Genomic DNA, 20391 nt, shown 5'->3' on the forward strand with positions numbered 1-20391 from the left:
ACAAGGTTCTGCCCTGTGAGCTTAATACTGTACACAATTGGAGAGAGACTGAGTGTAATCGCACAGATCTGTTTATTTAATAACATGCCATCACTATTGCACACACAATCAGATCCATGGCATAGGATTATAAAAAACCTATAGCTTACATAAATGTTTTAATTTCCCTCCAGTCCCTTATTGATTTACAGATACTCAATGATTATTTCAGTCAAAGAATTGTCTCAATGGTATTTGAATGATAGGTTAAGACAGAAGGAATGGCTGGACAGAAATTCACTTTGATCAGTATATCTTATTGCCTTGTGCGATGCTGTAGTCATGTGATTTAATTGGGGGGTATTTGTTGGAGCCGTCAATGCAGGTTATCATGGCCTCATCATCTGGGTGCAGGAAGAAAGCCAGAGACTGACGTGCGCTGCAGTCGCCAGCAGGGGGCAGTAAAACCCTGTGAACCTGCAGGACAGGGGACAACAGTAAAAAGAAGTTTTTACATTAGAGAATCTATACCCTGTCTACTCTGAAAGGATCTTAGAGTCAATTTACATAGGCAATATTGTGATAATAGTGACCTTTTTGTACTTTTATGGTATTTTTTTTGTCCACTCGAATATTTTTATATAGGTAGGCTACTTGAATAATAGACACGTGTCTGTGATACTCAATAGTGAGTTTACAGATAAATTACTGTACTTTGTTTATTTCTTTGTTATTTTTACAGCTATGGTGTCACCACAATTTCCCAAAACAGGTTCTCACTACTATTGCTGTTACAGCTGTACTGTATTATTTGTTGCACGCTGCTGTTTGTTGGGGCAATGGCCTAGCAGCTAAAGACAGGAATAAGATCAATATGTTGACCAAAATGGAAAGATCCATTACCGGAATGACACTTTATAAAGTGTATCATATTGTATACTATGGTATGGGACATCCAGGTTGCAAAGTCATAAACCACAAATTCCTCAAAAATCAAATCTGAATCATGGAAACAGATGTACAAATTCACCGACAGCACTGCATCAGCGGGAGGGTTTGTTTGATGGTAAAGGTGTGATACACGGCAGAAACAGGAAAAATCTTCATTTGACACAGGACTTTTTTTTTTTTTTTTTTTAATAACAGTCAATAGCAGATGGTTATTTGTAGCTGACATCATAACTATAGGAAAATGTACTGGATTTCTTTAACATTACCTTGAGCTACTGTGGGAGATGCTGGCTCCATAACAGCATCTCACTTGTGCTGCTAATTAAAGCCTCATGACATCAGCAGTCTGAGCTACAATGACATCTTATGGCCAAAACCAAAACGTCTGTACCTTTGCTCAAATAACCAATGTAAATATCTTCTGTTACCAAAATTTTTAATAATGCTTGTTTTGTTGCAATGGCACTGTCAATAAAGTCATTATGTGTCTGTGATGCTCAATATTGGGCTTATAGAGACCTCATCATATTTATTTTTTTTTTCTTTTCAATCAGAAATGCCATTACTTTAATTTCCTGTACTATCCCTGTAGTTCTTATAGCTTTACTATGATTTCTATCATATTTTTCAAAACTGTCTTATAGGATTACTGTAGCTCTTTTGTTGTTAGGGATAAACAGGTTGAAAAGTCAAAACTTGTTCAAAAATAAGTGATCACACAAATATCTCTATTCAACACTGAGGTTCCAAGTGTGAAATTATATAATCACAGTACATAGGCTAAAAAGCAAAGCAGAAAGATCTGTTGGAGACTTGTGAAGCCTTGAATATTTCTGTTTGACTGTGTATCCCTGGATTTAGTTTTGCCCTTCTCGTAAAGTATGTCTTGTAACAGTGCTAATAAATTGTTTTGTTACAATGATAAAGGCTTAAAAAAATTAAATCCACCTAAACCCTCGTCCACATGTGACACAAATAAGCAAAAATGTGCTTAACTTACTGCAGAGATGAACAGGTCGCCGGTCCAGCGCTGCATCAAGTCAGCAATGTTGACCAGGACTGCTCCAGGAATGACGGGAACAGAGATGTATTCACCAGAACGATTGAGGACCTGAAGGAAAATGTGTCAAAGGATTACAAGCCTGAAGATTTGACTGAGTAGTAACAAATATACAAACTGTCAACCATTGTACCACTAGACAACAACAGATGTGAAAAAGATAACATCCTATAGAGCTTTGATTAACTTCACATATGTACAATATGAAAAACAAAAATTTCTGTATAGAGACCCTTAATTTTCCAAGTGTGCCTGCTTCCCTTTGACCTGGAATATCTGTAGCAAACCAGCCAATGGACTGTGCCACAGAAGCCCACAAGGAATTATGGGACTATCATACTAGCCACTGAGGGTGTGGGGAAGACTTGAAATGGAAGTAGAAGGATGCCCAACTAGCTGTTTAACAGAAATGCCTTTTGGATTATGGCCTCTTTCCAGCAGTTGTGGAGACTGTGCTCAGGCTCCTTCAACCAAGGGCCTACTTGTTCAACAACCAGCTGTTCCCATCTGCTTTAACCCTTATAAGGTATTCGGGTCTGTGGGACCCGTTTTCAGTTTTAAGCTTAAGAAAAATGATACTAATAATTATTTTTTCAAACTAATATTTATTGGCCTTGGGTCATTTTCTGTGAGGAACATGAATCAGAAACAATTTTTCAATTACCCCCCCTGCATACCCCCTCTACACATTTATATTACATATAGGGTGTTCGGGTCCACTGGACCCGGACCTAGTGAAAGTGTGTAAATCATAGATCCTGTGCACCCTCATGTTCCCTTCCTCCTCTGTGTGTGTGTGTGTGTGTGTGTGTGTGTGTGTGTGTGTGTGTGTGTGTGTGTGTGTGTGTGTATTGTGTGGGAGAGAGAGAGAGAGCGAGTGCGGGAACAGGTGCACACTGTGGGTGTACCTGTTCCCGCACAAGGTTGCAACATTGTTAGAAAATTGGAGTACCCAACACTAACTGCACCCACATTCCCACACATTTCACCCTCTGTCTTGCGGGAACCAATCTCGGGAACCTGACGCTACAGATAGCTCTGTCAGTGTGGTGCCATACCACAACTGATCAAGATGGCAAAGCGATTTTCTGTTCAGACTGCCTTACAACTGATATTGGAAGAGAGAGAAGGTGATGATGATGATGCAGAGGAAGAGGTTTCAGAATGTGAGGATCACAATTCTGAAAATTCTGAGTCTGACACTGAGTTTGAAGAGGAGGATGAGTATCAGTCAACTCAGAAGCGTAAAAGAGCCTCTGGACCAGCCCTTCAGCAAACCAGGACGATGTGAGCAGCCTGGACCAGCCCATGAGCAACCAGGCCCAGGACCAACCCACGAGCAACCAGGCCCAGGACCAGCCCATGAGAGGCCAGGATCAGCCCATGAGCAACCAGGCCCAGGACCAGCCCATGAGAGGCCAGGATCAGCCCGTCAGCCGCCTCCCAAACGCAAGTGTACCTCAGGACCAGCAGTCCAGCAGCCAGCCCCAGAGCCAGCTGGTGAGCAGCTTCAAAATGACAACATATGGATGTCAAGAAATGGCAGAATTGAATGGTCTTCGTTTTCAAGAAATGAACCGCCCCGCATTGCTGCCAATGTGACGAGTGTTAGTAAAGATCTTTATCTTCTCATTATTCTAGATTGTGGCCAGTAACAAAAAGAAGCGCTGTGAGGTGTGTGGACCCAAGATGGACAGAAAAACACTATACATGATGCACCCAGTGCAAGAAGTACATTTGCAATACACACACAGTGAAACTCTGCACCTATTGTATGGCATAGTCTGGTATGAAATGGCTGTGTTCAATTGGGCTAATGTGTTGTTCAGACAGATTTTATGTGTAAATGTTAAGTTACATTTCTAATGAAATTGAAATAAAACACTAGTTATGAAAAAAAAACTGCCTTCATTTGTACATTTGCTGATTATTTTCCAGTTATGCCTGTTTTATGATAGATTTTCTTATTTTGTTGCATTTTAATAAAAAAAACGAGTGTTATTTCTATTCATAAATGTTATTTTACAAAGGTAAAGGGAACAAATTTAACATATGTATTGTTTATATTACTTGCAATTGGGATGAAGTAAAGATTTGCTGAGTATTTTAACAAAAAAAGGTTTGATTATGTTGAATTAAAAGCACCAAAATGCAACGGGTCCACCAGACCCAGCAGGACTCCCTGTGTAACAAAAAAACGAATACCATATAAGGGTTAAAGGTATACTTGGCAGCAATCTCAGCCTGCCATGTGGCCTTTGAATGGAGGCCAATAGGTGCAATTCCGTTAGCTATAAACTTATGAAGGGGGACAGATGCATTAATCTGCCAGACACATAACTTTAATTTAAGTAGAATGGACTTTCTTACTCAGATCAACGTAGCAGGTGTTTGGAGCAGTGGCCATTTTTATGTGAATCATTGCACTTGCAAAGAACTGTGGCCATTGTCCCAGGCTATCTTCCAAATTCCAATTGGTGGTAACTATTAATGTTTATTTACTACTTTTAGCAAGTATCAACAGCACATCAGTTCTCAGTTCTCAAGTGATTGTGACACACTTTGATGCCCTATATGTGCATTGTGACTGTGGCAACTAACCGCAACTGCCATTTTATTCTGAACTAGCCACCTGACCACAGCAACCAGTTCAATGACCATTCTACTCCATTCAAATCCTGTGCAGCCACCCCATCATCTGGTCCCAAGACGGGATCTGGGTATTGGCTGATTTTTTTTTCCTAAAATGCACATTATAGCCAAAAGGCGGGCTAGTACACATGATCTAGTGGACCATTTATTGCATGCATTCAGCCAAGTTGGAATTTGGGTGGTTTTATATTACGTTATCCAGTTGTGTTGCCTAACCCCGGCTTATTCCACATGTAAGAACTCTTGCTCTTATTCATAAAACCAGTCCTACATGGGAATGTATAAAACTCCTTATATTCCACACTGCCCAGAGGGGTGAAGATGTACCTGTAGGCCTTCTTGGCCCTGGAACACCAGAGTGATGCTGCCATAGTCTGAATGTTCTCCACAGCGCACCTGACCCTCTTTCACCTTTTCGCTGTTTACCGGTGGGTAGTAGAGGGTCCGCAGCGTAGTTAAGCTCTCATCACCTACAGGAGACACAGCACCACTGTCAAAGCCAGAGCCATCTGAAGACTTCATGGATGTTGGCAGGATGTCCAGTAGTCAGAGGGACCACCAAGCAATAAAAAGCAATGTCTTTCAACACCAGTCACATGTAAAGGAATAGTACACAACTGGCTGTACAAACTGAAAATTACATGCTCATCCCTATGTCAGCTGTGAAGTTTGTAGAACTGCTAAGCACACAGCGAGTTAGGCCCTGTGCTTTCACCTAACTCCTCCCTCAAACTACATCAGTTAATGGGGCCATCTTTTTACAGTTCCAAAAAAAAAATGCGTGAACAATTTCTCCAAACAGATTATAAAGCATGATCCAAGGGTTTCATAGCCAACACTTGCACTATAGGTCCGAATGTCCACTTTTCCGCACTGACAATTATCTGGTTGCACATACACCCAAGAGTGCTCTACTGGTAAAACTGTATGCTACTTCATGGTGTACATGTGTATGTGAATTACTCTTATTTTGGTCTAATTCTGTCAACAATTTGTTTTCATGTTTATTTTAACATTTATTATTTATGTACGTGAACCTCACTTTTATTTTGTCCAGAAACCCATAAACTGTCATGATAACTCTTGCAAGAGTTGTGAAAAAAGCTCATGGGGGCAACAGATAGTGCATCTGTAGGATGGGAAGTGTGAACTGCTTCTTCAGCAATTGTTGCTGTGAGCAGTCAACGAGAGGCAACCATATAAACATGAAGCTACATGAGGAGGATTATGGGAAGTGTGTAGCTGTTGTGAAACCTCTGTACAGGATATTTTGTGTTTGTCCACAGAATTTCGCTAAAGTTTAAGATCAGCCTTGGGCAACGTTTAGCTCAATGTTAGCTTGCTATACTATACGTGTGGAGGACTCTAAAGCAGTCATAGTGACTAACACTTAACCCTTTGCTTTTCATTATGGAGGAACAAATGAGATATTGTCAAAAGGAATTTGAGACTGTCCCAGGCTTGTTAATAGTCGGTGAGAGCCAACTGTTCACACTGAACAGCTGTCCTGTCTGGATGATGTGTTTCTGAAAACTGTGACTGTCATCCAGTCATTTTGGGTTCACATGTATGACTAGAGAAATCATGTGCTTTGAGGGCTGTATGAGATCACTGTAACTCATTAAGGAAACATTTGGCAGGAGATGTATCTGTTTTACTTGTAAGTTACAGGCTAAGAGCATCAGACCTAAACTACAAAATGTTTCACAGATTTACACTATAGTCACATAAAGGTCAGACTCATTCAACCCCTCTACATTCTGTCAAACATGTAAAGCAGTCATGTGTTACACCTTCCTTAATGATGACCCTTAAATTACACTAGATGCAAGCAGCATCTCTCTGTAAGGGCTATTCTAGTTATCCTGTACATGCAGTAATAGCTCTGAGTGCAGTGAGCTGTACATACTCCCCATGAGACGATGTGTGCTGAGGAACACCTCTGGGTCCAGATCCAGACTGTGGGCCATCACCCTCAGTATCCGCAGAGACAGCTCTTTACAGCGCAAGAAAAAAGAAATGTGGGCGTCCTTGAACCCTGCTGCAGCACCTGATGATGGCCAGTTCTGAAATAGAATAGAATAGAATAGAATAGAATAGAATAGAATTGAGGGAAAAATACTGACAGATGAAGGCGTTTCACATGAAGGCGTTGACACAAAATAAATAACTGTACTTTGAGCACCAAAACTATTAAAATCACCATATAGGCATGTATGGACATAAACTTCTATTGAAGCCCATTCCTACCACACAAAAATGAATAAATACAGTGTATTCATAAAGTATTCAGACTCCCTTCACTTTTTTCCAGTTTTGTTATATTGCAGCCTGATGCTAAAATCTTTTAAATTCATTTTTTCTCTCATATCAGAGCAAAAACCAAGCCATGAGGTCAAAGGAACTGCCTGCAGAGTTCAGAGACAGGATTGTTGCAAGGCACAGATCTGGGGAAGGTTACAAAAATTTTTTGCTGCACTGAAGGTTCCCAAGAGCAAAGAGTCAAATGGAAGAGGTCTGCCACAACCAGGACTCTTCCAAGAGCTGGTTGCCCGGCCAAACTGAGCAATTGTGGAAGCCTTTGCAAGAAAGGTTACCAAGAATCTGATGGTCACTCTGACTGAGCTCCAGAGATCCTGTGTGGAGATGGGACAAAGGTCCAAAAGGACAACCATCACTGCGGCCCTTCACTGATCTGGGCTTTATGGCAGAGTGGCTAGACGGAAGCCTCTCTTCAGTGCAAAACACATGAGAGCAAAAGAGCAGCTGAAGGACTCTCAGACTGAGAAAAAAGATTCTCTGGTCTGATGAAACCAAGATTGAACTGTTTGGCCTCAATTCCAAACGTTAAGTTTGGAGGAAACCAGGCACCGCTCATCCCCTGCTCAATACCATCCCAACAGTAAAGCATGGTGGTGGCAGCATCAGGCTGTGGGGCTGTTTTTCAACAGCAGGGACTGGGAGGGAAAGCTACAGAAAAACAGCCATTTTTCTGGGGCTGGAATGGGCTTTCATTAAACCCCAATTATGTATTGCACAGAAAACAAATCTAGAATTCGACTCATTGTATGAAATGACAAAGTCTCACTGATCATTACTATATCAGAGCGAAGAGAAGATATGTTGAATGCCTCTTTTAAATCTCCAGGTCGACGTGGATTCAACCTGCAAATATAGTTATTCAATATTAATGTAAAATGTGATATTCTGCTCAATTCATTTTTGAGGTAAGACACGTGTTAGGTTCTGATTCATACCATTCAGCTTCTGAGGACACCCAGCCGTCAAAAGGATTGTGGGCATAGGTTTTCCGGCTGAAGGGTCGCTTCAGCTCCTCTGGCTGCAGGAAGAAATTCTTGGAAATGGCCATGACATGATCCACCTGTTAAAATAAATCAAGACAAAAGATGTACTCTACCATTGCATACACTGGACTGGAACACCTTTCCAAAAAAAAAAAAAAAAGAGAGAGAGAGAGAGAGAGAGAGAGAGAGAGAGAGAGAGAGAGAGAGAGAGAGAGAGAGAGAGAGAGAGAGAGAGAATAGATTCTACAGACTCAACTATGCTGTTTCAAAGGGAAGTGCACCCCACCTTGTTATGATGTGGTTAAGAAAGAACGATGAACAGAACTTAGAAATGCCTCAGAAGTTCAGGTCAACTCTTTTGCCCCATCATAACCCAATATATAAGAGCATTTTGCATCATTTATGTTTTTTCTGCACATTTGTCATCAAAACATTTCATGTAAGACATGCATTTAAAAGTGTTACATTAATTTTTCTGAGGGGTAATTAGTCTGGGTATGCAGATAAGGCGATAAGGGGTTTTCTCCTTCCTCAGCCTCATCCTTAACATGAGTAAAACAATGTGATGCGCCCTCCCATTTGAAACTGCTCAGTCGGACTTGATAAAAGGACTTCTATCAGATACTGGATTATAAAATCAAAATCCAGATTTTTTTAACCTAAGCATCTGTCCTTCTATCTTTGCATGTGCAGTGCTGTTCTCACCTCTTCTTGAGTAATCCCCGTGTTCTTCAGATAGACAAACCCAATTTCTGTAAAGGCTGTTTTCAACTCTTTGCTCATGACGTGAAGCTGATCGTCCACAACATCCTTTTCATTCAGGTTGAATGCGCTGAAGTCCACCACTGGTATGTTCATTTTTATTGATCTGACTGGCTCACCCTGCACTGCTTTAAGGTTTTCGGGCTACCTGAAGCTGTCCTACGTGTCATACAGGCGCTGTTACGAATCCCACCTACCTCCTGGCCAAGATACGCCCACTCAAAGCCTCGCTTTATGGTTGGGTTGGGTAGAGGGTCAACAACTCAACGAATTTCCCGACCAATCACAGCGCTTGTGGGCGTATATGACTTGATTAAATAAAAATGTACACTCCTTCACTTCATCTGTTAAGTCTTGGATATCAGTTCTAAGTTTCTAAAAGGAACAGCGCGACATCGGTAGAGTCCTGGAAACAAAACGTTTGTTTGTTTAATTGATTGTTTTGGCAATGCTATTACGACTAATATCTGTGAATACTCCAATTCGTGATTTCATCTTGACAAAAAAAAAAAAAAACCTCTTTTACACATTACACTTATAGTCATAGTTTCCCTCTTTAAGACTGCTCTGAAAATCTTTTTCAATTTATTTGACCGAAACTGTTTCCAGTAGTTTCTCAATGGACTGAATAAGTATTGACAGCTCAGTACTTGCCAGTCATGGCAAATACTGAGCTGCACCCGTGAAGTCGATTTAATGGGTCTATTTACAGCTTGTAATGACATTCATGTATGCTGTCTGTTCATTGGAAAGATACTCTGATGTTTTGATATTTCTTATATTTTGACCTGTCACTTCCACAGCCACCATCACTAAAAAAGCATTTAACCCTGCATTGAAAAAGGATGTTGGTGTGCAGTCACTCACTGACAAAAATGTGCAGTTTTCATTCCAAAGCGAGATACTTTTAAGAGTTAAAGTTGCTCACACATGCTCCCCTGTGACTGCAGCACACAACGAACAGCATGCATCCAATCTGAAATCATAGCAGGGTTCTGGTTTGACAAACCTTTAGAAGTTGGTTCCTCTGTACTTTGTTCAGTGACAACCTGTAGGTCATGATTTCTAATCCCAAGGCATGACACTTGGAAAAGAGCTCCACAGCAGGTGCCATTTCTGTTTAAACTTTCATTTCAACCTGCTGCAGCTCATCCAGAGCTCCTTGCTGGTTCTATGTTCATGCCTTGTGCCTGCATAACCTCAGTCTATAAAATCAAAGGGACATATTTTGAATAATAAGCTCAACTTTTAGCAGAGTTCTATCATACATATACCACATGTGGACCCTATTCAAGGTGTAGAAGCATCAACGATCAAGAGAAATGGGAGGCACCTGAGCTAAATTTCAAGTGTTGTTGCAAGAATCTGAATAATTATGTCAGTGTGATATTTCAGTTTTTCCTTTTTAATAAATATACAAAAATTTCCACAGTTCTGTTTTCACTTTGTCATAATGAGGTACTGAATGTAGATTAATGGGAGAAAAATGAATTTAAACAATTGTATCATCAGGCTGCAATATAAGTAAACAAAAGTGAAAAAGTGAAGGGGGTCTGAATATTTTATTGTAGTAAAGAAAAAAAAAACTTATCAGCATAACCAGTCCACAGAATGGAGACAAAAGGAAACATATTCTCCAAGTTCCAAGTTTCAAAATGTGCCAACCCAGCAATTTATCACAGTAATTCCACAACAACTTCAAGCAGTTTCTAGCATTTGATTCAAAATTTTAACATACCACATCAAAATTCAGTCATTTTCAAGGATTTGCAGCATCCACACGAACTTCAGTTTATTTTTCAGATGTCTCAACATTAGAAAAAAAATTTACACTCCTCCCTCTTATTCACACATTCACACATTCCTTCATCACTGAAGTTGATTTGAAATTAAAAATCAGTAAGGAACCATAGCTGTAGGGTTTACCAAATCGGTCGAATTCATCAAAGACTGCATCTTGCAAATCATGTTCCCCTGCAGCACTTGAATGCAGACAGATCAATTTTATTTGAATCCAAGGCAACATATCTTGAAATGTGGGTGAATTGCCATGAAATTTGGTGAGCACAGTCATGCTCCTCAGGGCATCTGCATCTAGGTGCTGATTGGCCCACTGCATCTTTCAGTGGTGTATTTCACTTATGTACCAAACAACAAGTGCAAAAGAATTACTGGACAGGGTAAAAATTAAAATCATTTATCTATTGCCTTCACCTACTTGTTGCCATTCAGGGGTGCAGAAAGCTACAGCCTTTCCCAGCATGCATTGAGCAGAAGGTAGGAAATCACCCTGGACAGATCATAAGCACATGAGGGGGCTAGTACAAATACATCAACAGACACACCTGTCTTGCATGTCTTTGCACTGTGGAAAGGAAATCCACATGAATGTGTGTGCAAACATGCTTGTCCAGCATTCAAAGGATCAAGGACAGGAATCTCATGCTGTAGAGAAAGTGACAACCACTGAGCCACTGCAGTGAGTTCAGTACAGTGACACGGCACTGAGACTGCACTGGGAGTGAGCAGGAAAATATTTTTCTTTCTATTTTTGGTGAATTGTTCCTATAAGGATAGTAGCATTGCTTGATTTCCTTGTTGACAAAATCACGCATTCATGATCTGGATCCTATATGATTAATCCAAGCAATGACTTTCTTGTGTAGTGGCAGACCTATGTGGGCTTTTTAAACAAGAGCATAAAATACAACAAATACATCAAACAGTGGTGTTTGATCTATAGTAGTGGTATTTCAATAATACTGAGTAAAGTGGGCGTCATTTATGGATGGAAATTCACTCTCGTCCAAAAGAATCATTGAATCGCTCAATGAGATAGTCGCCTGATTTAACTGGAGGGTATTTGTTGGAGCCGTCAATGCAGGTTATCAGGACATCAACATTTGGATGGACAAAGAAAGCCAGAGACTGGCGAGTGCTGCAGTCACCAGCAGGGGGAAGTAAAACCCTGTGTACCTGTAGGACAGGGGAAAAGGTAATGAAGTTTTCACTTTAAGGTTAGAGAAATGTACATAATGTGCCTAAATATTCATATTCATATATTAATTTTGACAAGTGATTCAGAATATTCCTTTAAAGACCTACAGTATCTGGGATAATCCAGTCAGTTTAAAAAGACCTGTTGCATTGTGACTTTCCTTTAAATAAACGTAAACTTAAACTTAACCTCCTTATACTGTTTTCCTGATATAGTATCACTAAAATTTCCAAGAATATTCATGTAGTTGCTATCATGTTGGTGTTATTTGTCTGTTTCTAACATTTCTTACAGGATTGATAGTACGTTTTTTAGACTTCAATGGCAGGCGAGGCCAAAGACTTGATTCATGCTCTGGTGCGACCAGGGGTGTGTGGCCAATGTGGGACCACACAGTGCATTGCGAGGGGAATGAGCACGGTCTTGCACCAAGTAAAAATTGAAAGGACATGGACGGCAGACGCACATGTGCCTCCTGTAACAACTGGTTGAGTGGAGAGATGGGAAGAATGGAAGCAGGGAGGCCAGCATGACTTTTGCTCCCCAGAGGATGAACCCTGTCTATTTTGGTGAGCTCATGAACTTTTCCTCTATTGCCACCCTCAGGCCAAAATGGTAAACTCTGCACACAAGATATCATGAAATGTAATTAGTGATATCTGGTAAGTGCATTCATACTCCCCAAAGGAAGAATCCTCTTCATTTTAATGATTCCATTACCTTTCCACATTACCTGCTGACCTTTCCTTTAATTTTACCCTCAGGTTAAAATGTGCAAATTGCAATTTCTTTTTCTCATCTTTGCTTAACACTGTGATTCCCAGTGACATTAAACTATCACAGTACATCAGCTACAAACCTCTAAAGCAGGAAAGAAACTACTGAAACTGTGAAACTTGGAGCATTTCTTTTTGATCATTCAGCTTGGATATACTTTTGTAGTATAAGTATCTCTTGTGGCCTTGTAATATGTCTGTTTATTCAAAATGATAAAAAGTTGAAAAATGTTAATCCACCCCAAATTAATCACTTGGGTATGACACAGATAAGCAAATATATGAAACAGATATCAAATATATGCTCATAACTTACTGAAGAGACGAACAGGTCGCTGGTCCAGCGCTGCATTAAGTCAGCGATGTTGACCAGGACTGTTCCAGGTATGCTGGGAGCAGAGACGTATTCACCTGAGCGACTGAGGACCTGAAGGAGAACATGTAAGAAGAATTATGGGCCTGAGCATGTATTCAGCAGAAACTAACAGATTGCAAAGCAGTTAGCCTGGAAAACTTTGATTTAAACATTAAGTATTCCTTATTATCGCCATAGTATTTGCTATTATACCACACAACTACACAATAGGTGAAAACCATAAGTAATAAAAGAGTTTCATGTAGCATTAAAGACAATAGTGCAGCATCAAAAGTGGAAATAGTTGCTGTAAAATATGTTTAAATGAGTTTTTTTTAAGTGACAAATTAACATAAAAGGTGAAAATAACGCATACAGAAAAAAAATTAACTAGAGACTCTATCTTCCAAAAATGCAGACTATTCTCCAGGGTTTTTGGTCAAATTCTTTTAAAACAAGCCGTCTGGACAATTTTTTCACAGGAGGGTGTGAGACTTGTTATCTTCTACTCTGCCTGAGTCCTCTGTCCAGGGAGGTGGAGATGTACCTGCAGGCCTCCCTCATGGCTCTGGAACAACAGGGTGATGCTGCCATAGTCTGAATGTTCTCCACAGCGCAGCTGACCTTCCTTCACCTTCTCTCTGCTGACTGGTGGGTAGTACAGGGACCGCAGAGTTGTGTCATTCTCTTCACCTCAAGGAGACACAACACCATATCATTACCAGATCTCATCAAGGACTATGTTAAGGTTGGCAGGGTGGTCTAGTGGCCAGAGACCATTAGGCAAAAAGTGTGTCTTTCAACAACTGTCCTGTGTGTGTCCTTTAGATACTGAACTCCTACCTGTTCTTGCGGGTAGGTAGGTCTAAGGACATGCCCTTTTGTTTTTTCCACAAACGGTGTTTGCTCAGTAATCTAATTTTGTTCTCATTGCACCTTCCAGTAGGTCTGTTTTAACCTATTAGAATTTTACTACGTAGATGACCCTTAAATTACATCAGATGCAAGCAACAAGGGTGAGTGCTCTTCTACTGTTGTAAAGGAGTGCAGTGAGCTGTACATACTCCCTATGAGATGATGTGTGCTGAGGAACACCTCTGGGTCCAGATCCAGACTGTGGGCCATCACCCTCAGCACCCGCAGAGACAGCTCTTTACAGTGCTGGAAAAAAGAAATGTGGGCCTCCTTGAACCCTGTTGCAGCACCTGACGATGGCCATTTCTGAAACAGAATAGAATACAGCGCTAAAATAGAATAAAATAGATGAAAACACAATAGAATGGAAACCAGCAAAACACAGTGGAGTAGAATTTTCTGCAATATTAGAGGAAAAATAAGAGAAAAGAATTTTAACATTGGATTAAGGATTTTCTCTCTGAAGCAGAAATTGTCTTGTTTTCCTCACAACTGTGACTTTGTAACTCTGTAAAGACTTCATGCAGTGTGTCACAGGGTGTGTGTTTGTGGGTGGTCTGATGGACACACAGCGCTTACAAGCGGCACGCCCATGTTTAGTATTTTGTTTCTTTTGTTTGATTTATAATTTGGCTTCCCTGGGTGGACAAGGGGAGGATTTGAGGGCGGAGGGCCTACTTACCTGGGTCTCTGTTCCTTCTGTTTTGTCAGCCCCAGCCGCTATACACCACCAAGAGGGCGTCAGCCGTCGCAGTGTACCAGCAAGGCCACGGGCCAGACTCCAGACTTACAATTGCAACGCTGAACTACACTCCCTCTGGACTCCAAGGCCCTCGTGGACTGTTCTCCACCTGCCATTGACTCTGACTTTGTTGCCTTGTGGTGAAACTGTTTTCTTGGTTTTAATTTATGAATTGTCATTTGCTGTTGTTTTAAAAGAATACAATTACTTCCCCCTCTTAATCTGCGTGCTGTTTTGAATCAGAAACTCCCCAGTAGAGGCTGATCTTTTATTTTAAGCAGTTACACTTTCAGCCGCCCTCTAGGGCGTGACAAGTTTTTTTTTTTTTTTTTTCTAAATTATGCAATCAAGCAGAATAGGTTTGCAATCAGAAACACACACAGATTTGAAAAAGGTTTTACTGCAAATCAAAAAAAAAAAAAAAAAGAAATTAAAATATGAAACAGAAACTTTTGTTTGAACATCGAGGACTTTGATGTCACCCGGTACGGCGGAGCCAGGGCCCCACCCTGGAGCCAGGCCTGGGGTTGGGGCTCGTGAGCAAGTACCTGGTGGCCGGGCCTTTACCCATGGGGCCCAGCCCGAACTGATGACGTGGGTCCAACCCTTTGTGGGCTCACCACCCACAAGGGTAGCCGTAAGGGGCTGGTGCCTTGTGGATCAGGCGGCAGTCGAAGGCTGGGGCCTCGGCGACCCGATCCCCGAACACAATGGCTGGCTGTTGGGACATGGAATGTCACCTCGCTGGGGGGGAAGGAACCTGAGCTTGTGCGGGAGGTTGAGAGGTACTGGCTAGAAATAGTCGGGCTCACCTTCACGCACAGCTTGGGCTCTGGAACCCAGCTCCTCGAGAGGGGCTGGACCTTCCACTACTCTGGAGTTGCCCTCGGTGCAAGGCGGCGGGCAGGTGTGGGCTTGCTTATAGCCCCCCAGCTTAGCGGCCATGTGTTGGGGTTCACCCCGGTGAACGAGAGGGTCGCCTCTCTGCGCCTTCAGGTTGAGGAGAGGGCTCTCACTGTTGTTTGTGCCTACGGGCCAAATAGCAGTATCCGGCCTTCTTGGAGTCTCTGGCAGGGGTACTGGATAGTGCTCTGACTGGAGACTCCATTGGAGTGGGGTGACTGGGAGGAACGGCCTCCCCAATCTGAACCCAAGTGGTGTTCTGTTATTGGACTTCTGTGCTAGTCACAGTTTGTTCATAACGAACACCATGTTCGAGCAAAGTGGTGTCCTTAAGTGCACATGGCACCAGGACACCCTAGGCCGGAGGTCGATGACTGACTTTGTTGTCGTTTCATCTGATCTCCAGCCGTATGTCTTGAACACTCGGGTGAAGAGAGGGGCTGAGCTGTCAACTGATCACCACCTGGTGGTGAGTTGGATCTGCTGGCGGAGGGGGAAGCTTGCCAGACCTGGCAGGCCCAAACGTATTGTGAGGGTCTGTTTGGGACGTCTGGCGGAACCCTCTGTTGGGTTAGGGTTAGTCTTCAACTCCCACCTCCAGGAGAGCTTCTCCCAGCCCCCGAGGGAGGCTGGGGACATTGAGTGGAATGGGCCATGTTCTCGGCCTCCATTGTCAATGCAGCTGTTTGGAGCTGTGGCCGCAAGGTCTCTGGTGCTTGTCGTCCATGTTGGCCTGTGGAACTCCTGAGGCAGCTGACGGGTACTGGCAGGCCAGGTGTGCCGCAGCCCGAGCAGTGGCGGAGGCAAAAACTTGAAGCTGGGAGGAGTTCGGTCAGGCCATGGAGGAGGACTATCGGTCGGCCTAGAGGAGATTCTGGAAAACAGTCCGGCACCTTAGGAGGGGGAATCAGTACACTGCCGACACTGTTTACAGTGCAGGTGGTGAGCTGTTGACCTCAGCTGGGGATTTTGTCGGGCGGTGGAAGGAATACTTCAAGGGTCTCCTCAATCCCACCATCACGTCTTCAGTTGAGGAAGCAGAGGCTGAGGACCCAGAGGTGGAATTGTCCATCACCCAAGCTGAGGTCACTGAGGTGGTTCACAAGCTCCTCAGTGGCAGGGCGGCGGGGGTGGATGAGATCCGCCCTGAGTATCTCAAGTCTCTGGATGTTGTGGGGCTGTCTTGGCTGACACACCTCTGCAACATTGCGTGGCGGTTGGGGACAGTGTCTCTGGAGTGGCAGACCGGGGTGGTGGTCCCTCTTTTTAAGAAGGGGGACCGGAGGGTGTGTTCCAACTACAGGGGGATCATACTTCTTAGCCTACCCGGGAAGGTCTACACCAGGGTACTGGAGAGGAGGATTCAGCCGATAGTCGAACCTGGGATTCAGGAGGAACAATGCGGTTTTCGTCCCAGCCGTGGAACACTGGACCAGCTCTATACCCTCCGGAGGGTGCTCAAGGGTTCATGGGAGTTTGCCCAAACAGTTCACATGTGTTTTGTGGATCTGGAGACCGTGTCCCTCGTGGTGCCTTGTGGGGAGTGCTCCGGGAGTATGGGGTCCGAGGTCCTTTGCTAAGGGCTGTTTGGTCCCTGTACGGAGCAGGAGCTTGGTTCGCATTGCCAGCAATAAGTCAGACCTGTTCCCAGTGCATGTTGGACTCCAGCAGGGCTGCCCTTTATCACCGGGTCTGTTCATAATTTTTATGGGCCGAATTTCTAGGCCCAGCCGGGTCACAGGATTTCATTGCTGCTTTTTGCGGATGATGTTGTCCTGTTGGTTCCTTCAAGGCAGGACCTTCAGCAGGCACTGGGGTGGTTTGCAGCCAGGTGTGAAGCGGCTGGGATGAGAATCAGCTCCTCCAAGTCCGAGGCCATGGTTCTCGACCGGAAAAGGGTGGCATACCCTCTCCGGGTTGGTGGAGAAGTCCTGCCTCAAGTGGAGGAGTTCAAGTATCTCGGGGTCTTGTTCACGAGTGAGGGAAGGATGGAGCACGAGATTGACAGGCGGATCAGCGCAGTCCCCGCAGTGATGCGGTTGGTGTACCGATCCGTCGTGGTGAAGAAGGAGCTGAGCCGAAAGGCAAAGCTCTCAATTTACCAGTTCCTACGTTCCTACCCTCACCTATGGTCATGAGCTTTGGGTAATGACCGAAAGGACAAGATCATGGATATTCATCACGGATGTTTGTAAATCCAAAAGGTTTGTTTGCTTTTGAGCCAAATATTATAATTGTGGATGCTGCCAAGCTGTCACTTTAATCAAGACTGGCCAATAGAGACGTGTCTTACATGTTTCAGCATCGGTCCCACTCACGAGATTCAGCTCAACAGAAAGCAAAACCCTTGGATTTGCAAAACAAAAGTTTCCAATTTGCATTTCAATCACTGATTTCTTTTAAACACACTAAGACATTTTTTGATTACAGTGTTGATAGTTTCACTCTCAAGTTTATTTTTTGACTGCAAACCTATTCTGTCTGATTGTATGATAAAAGAAATAAAAAACACTCCATAAGAGTTGTGAAATGATTTGTGTCTGTCACCTCTCATATTCCAATCAAGTAGTCTGTTGTTATATGCACTGAAAAGTTTTGCATGCCAAAGTAATAAAATAAACATGTGCCCTGGCTACCTCCTAGATTACACCTGATATGACCACCATTAACAGCAACATAGGCCCACATACAGTACATTACAGAGCATACACACAACAACATAACTTACAGTGCATTCAGGAAGTATTAAGACCCCCTTCATTTTTTTCACCTTTTTTATGTTGCAGCCTGATGCTGCAATCGTTTAGATCCATTTTTTCTTCTCATTAATCTACAATCAGTACCCCATAATGACAAAGTGAAAACAGAATTGTAGAATTTTCTATGAAATTATTAAAGAGAAAAAGCTGAAATATCACACTGACATAAGTATTGAAACCTCTTACTCAGTACTTAGTTGGCGCACCTTTGGCAGCAATTACAGCCTTGTGTCTTTTTGGGTATGACGCAACAAGCTTTGCACACCTGAATTGGGCGATTTTCTGCCGTTCTTCTTTGCAAATCCTCTCAAGCTCGGTAAGGTTGGATGTGAACCGTTGGTGGAAAGCCATATTCAGGTCTCTCCAGAGATGTTGGATAGGGTTCAAGTCAGGGCTCGGGCTGGCCCACTCTAGGACATTCACAGAGTTGTCCCTAAGGCACTCCTGTGTTGTCTTGGCTGTGTGCTTAGGGTCAGTGTCATGTTGGGAGGCAAACTTGCGGCCCAATCTGAGGTGCTGAGCACTGTGGAACAGGTTTTCATCGAGGATATCTCTGTACTTTGCTCCATTCAGCTTGCCCTTGCCCTCTCCCAGTCCCTGCTGCTGAAAAACAGCGTCACAGCATGATGCTGCCACCACCATGCTTCACTGTTGGGATGGTACTGGGCACGTGATGAGCGGTGCCTGGTTTCCTCCAGACATAACGTCTGGAATTGAGGAATCAATGTCCAATCAATTTAATTTACCACAGGTGGACTCTAATCAAGGTGCAGAAACATCTCAGCAATAATCAAGAGAAATGGGAGGCACCTGAGCTAAATTTTGCATGTTGTTGCAAAAGGTCTGAACACTTACTGTATGTCAATGTGATATTTCAGTTTTTCATTTTTAATAAATTTGCAAAAATTTCTAAAATTTTGTTTTCACTTTGTCATTATTGGGTACTGAATGTAGATTAATTAGAGATCGATGATGATTATTATTATCATTGTCATTATTTGGGCTTGCATTAAGCCCAAACTATGCGGGAGGACAAATAGCCTGTTTAAGAAAGCTCATATGAAATATGAGAGTATGAAAAGTATCAAGCCAAATCCCAGAAGTGGGTCATTACGATGTCAGGGCGAAGAGAGGTTATGTTGAATGCCTCCTTCAGGTCTCCAGGTCGACGTTGATTCAACCTACAAATGTAGTTATTAAATATTAATGCTAATAAGACCTGTCCTGTAAATTCTTCTAGTAAGAAATGTGTGTTTTGATTCATACCTCTCAGTTTCTGAGGACACCCAGCCGTGATTGCGGTTAACGGCATAGCTTTTCCTGCTGAAGGGCTGCTTCAGCTCCTCTGGCTGCAGGAAGAAGTTCTTGGACATGGCCATAACATGTTCCACCTGTTAAAATAAATCAAGACAAAAGATTGCCTCCATTCCACCATAACAAACGTTGGACTGGACTTTCTCTGTTGATACTGTATGATCAGCTTTATTCTGTTCTCACCTCCTCTTGGGTAATCCCCGTGTTCTTCAGATAGACAAACCCAATTTCTGTAAAGGCTGTTTTCAACTCTTTGCTCAAGACGTGAAGCTGATCGTCCAGAACATTTTTTTCATTCAGGTTGAATGCGCTGAAGTCCACCACTGGTAGATTCATTTTGAATGAAGTGCAGCCTATTAAAGCCTGTGAAAACTTACAAAAATATCTGTAAATGACAGCCACAACTCTCACTGTCGCTACAGAGTTAGAAATGGGCGCACTTCCTGCACTTTGACCAGTGCTCAGCTTTCTCAGTTAGGCTATGTGACTCATTTCTGCAATCTGATACTTTATTAAAAAAAAAAATGTTTGCATAACCCTGTACTGTCACATACACTTTTGCACAGTGGTTACTCATTGTCAACTTATAACAGAGGAACAAATCTTTAGTTTAAATCTTGATTTTAAATGTTAGAGGCCTCTAAGTAGAACAAAGAACAACCATGTTTTGTTTTCAGAACTTTAATATGTCTAGTTTTTTAAATGAATGGTTGTATAAAACATATTTAACTTAAAAATGAGTTTCTTGGGTGGATATTTGGGGGCAACTTTGTGCCGTTGAAGGAGACAAGGCCTTTGAGGACGTTTTTTGTTCTTAAAACCCTTCTCTCGCAGATGCCGTCTGATGGTTATGGGACTGCAGTTCGCACCAGTGACAAGTTTAATTTGTGCCGAGGATCGTCCCGTGTCTTGACGGACAG

The 20391-nt window shown here is 42.6% G+C and overlaps 2 protein-coding genes across 3 annotated transcripts; both read right to left on the reverse strand.

The window, feature by feature from the left end:
• Window positions 1–59: 59 nt before the first annotated feature.
• Window positions 60–9937, reverse strand: LOC115360525 (UPF0676 protein C1494.01-like). Of its 2 annotated transcripts, none has more exons than XM_030053494.1 (7): window positions 9719–9937; window positions 7900–8024; window positions 7741–7807; window positions 6552–6708; window positions 4970–5112; window positions 1931–2041; window positions 60–456 (listed from the first exon to the last, which is right to left on the reverse strand). In XM_030053494.1, exons 1-7 carry the CDS (start codon window positions 9821–9823, stop codon window positions 286–288), a joined length of 879 nt encoding a protein of 292 aa, XP_029909354.1. In that variant the 5' UTR covers window positions 9824–9937; the 3' UTR covers window positions 60–285. The 2 variants fall into 2 exon arrangements, with proteins under 2 accessions (XP_029909354.1, XP_029909352.1); XM_030053492.1 differs by lacking the exon at window positions 9719–9937 and adding an exon at window positions 8653–8919.
• A 1262-nt stretch (window positions 9938–11199) lies between these two features.
• Window positions 11200–19807, reverse strand: LOC115360524 (UPF0676 protein C1494.01-like). Its single transcript, XM_030053491.1, has 7 exons — window positions 19655–19807; window positions 19424–19548; window positions 19272–19338; window positions 13903–14059; window positions 13386–13531; window positions 12800–12910; window positions 11200–11685 (listed from the first exon to the last, which is right to left on the reverse strand). The coding sequence occupies exons 1-7, from the start codon at window positions 19805–19807 to the stop codon at window positions 11506–11508; spliced, it is 939 nt and encodes a 312-aa protein (XP_029909351.1). The 3' UTR covers window positions 11200–11505.
• Window positions 19808–20391: the final 584 nt, after the last annotated feature.

This window comes from Myripristis murdjan, chromosome 6 (assembly GCF_902150065.1).
Source record: "Myripristis murdjan chromosome 6, fMyrMur1.1, whole genome shotgun sequence".
NCBI classification, from domain to species: Eukaryota; Metazoa; Chordata; class Actinopteri; order Holocentriformes; family Holocentridae; genus Myripristis; species Myripristis murdjan.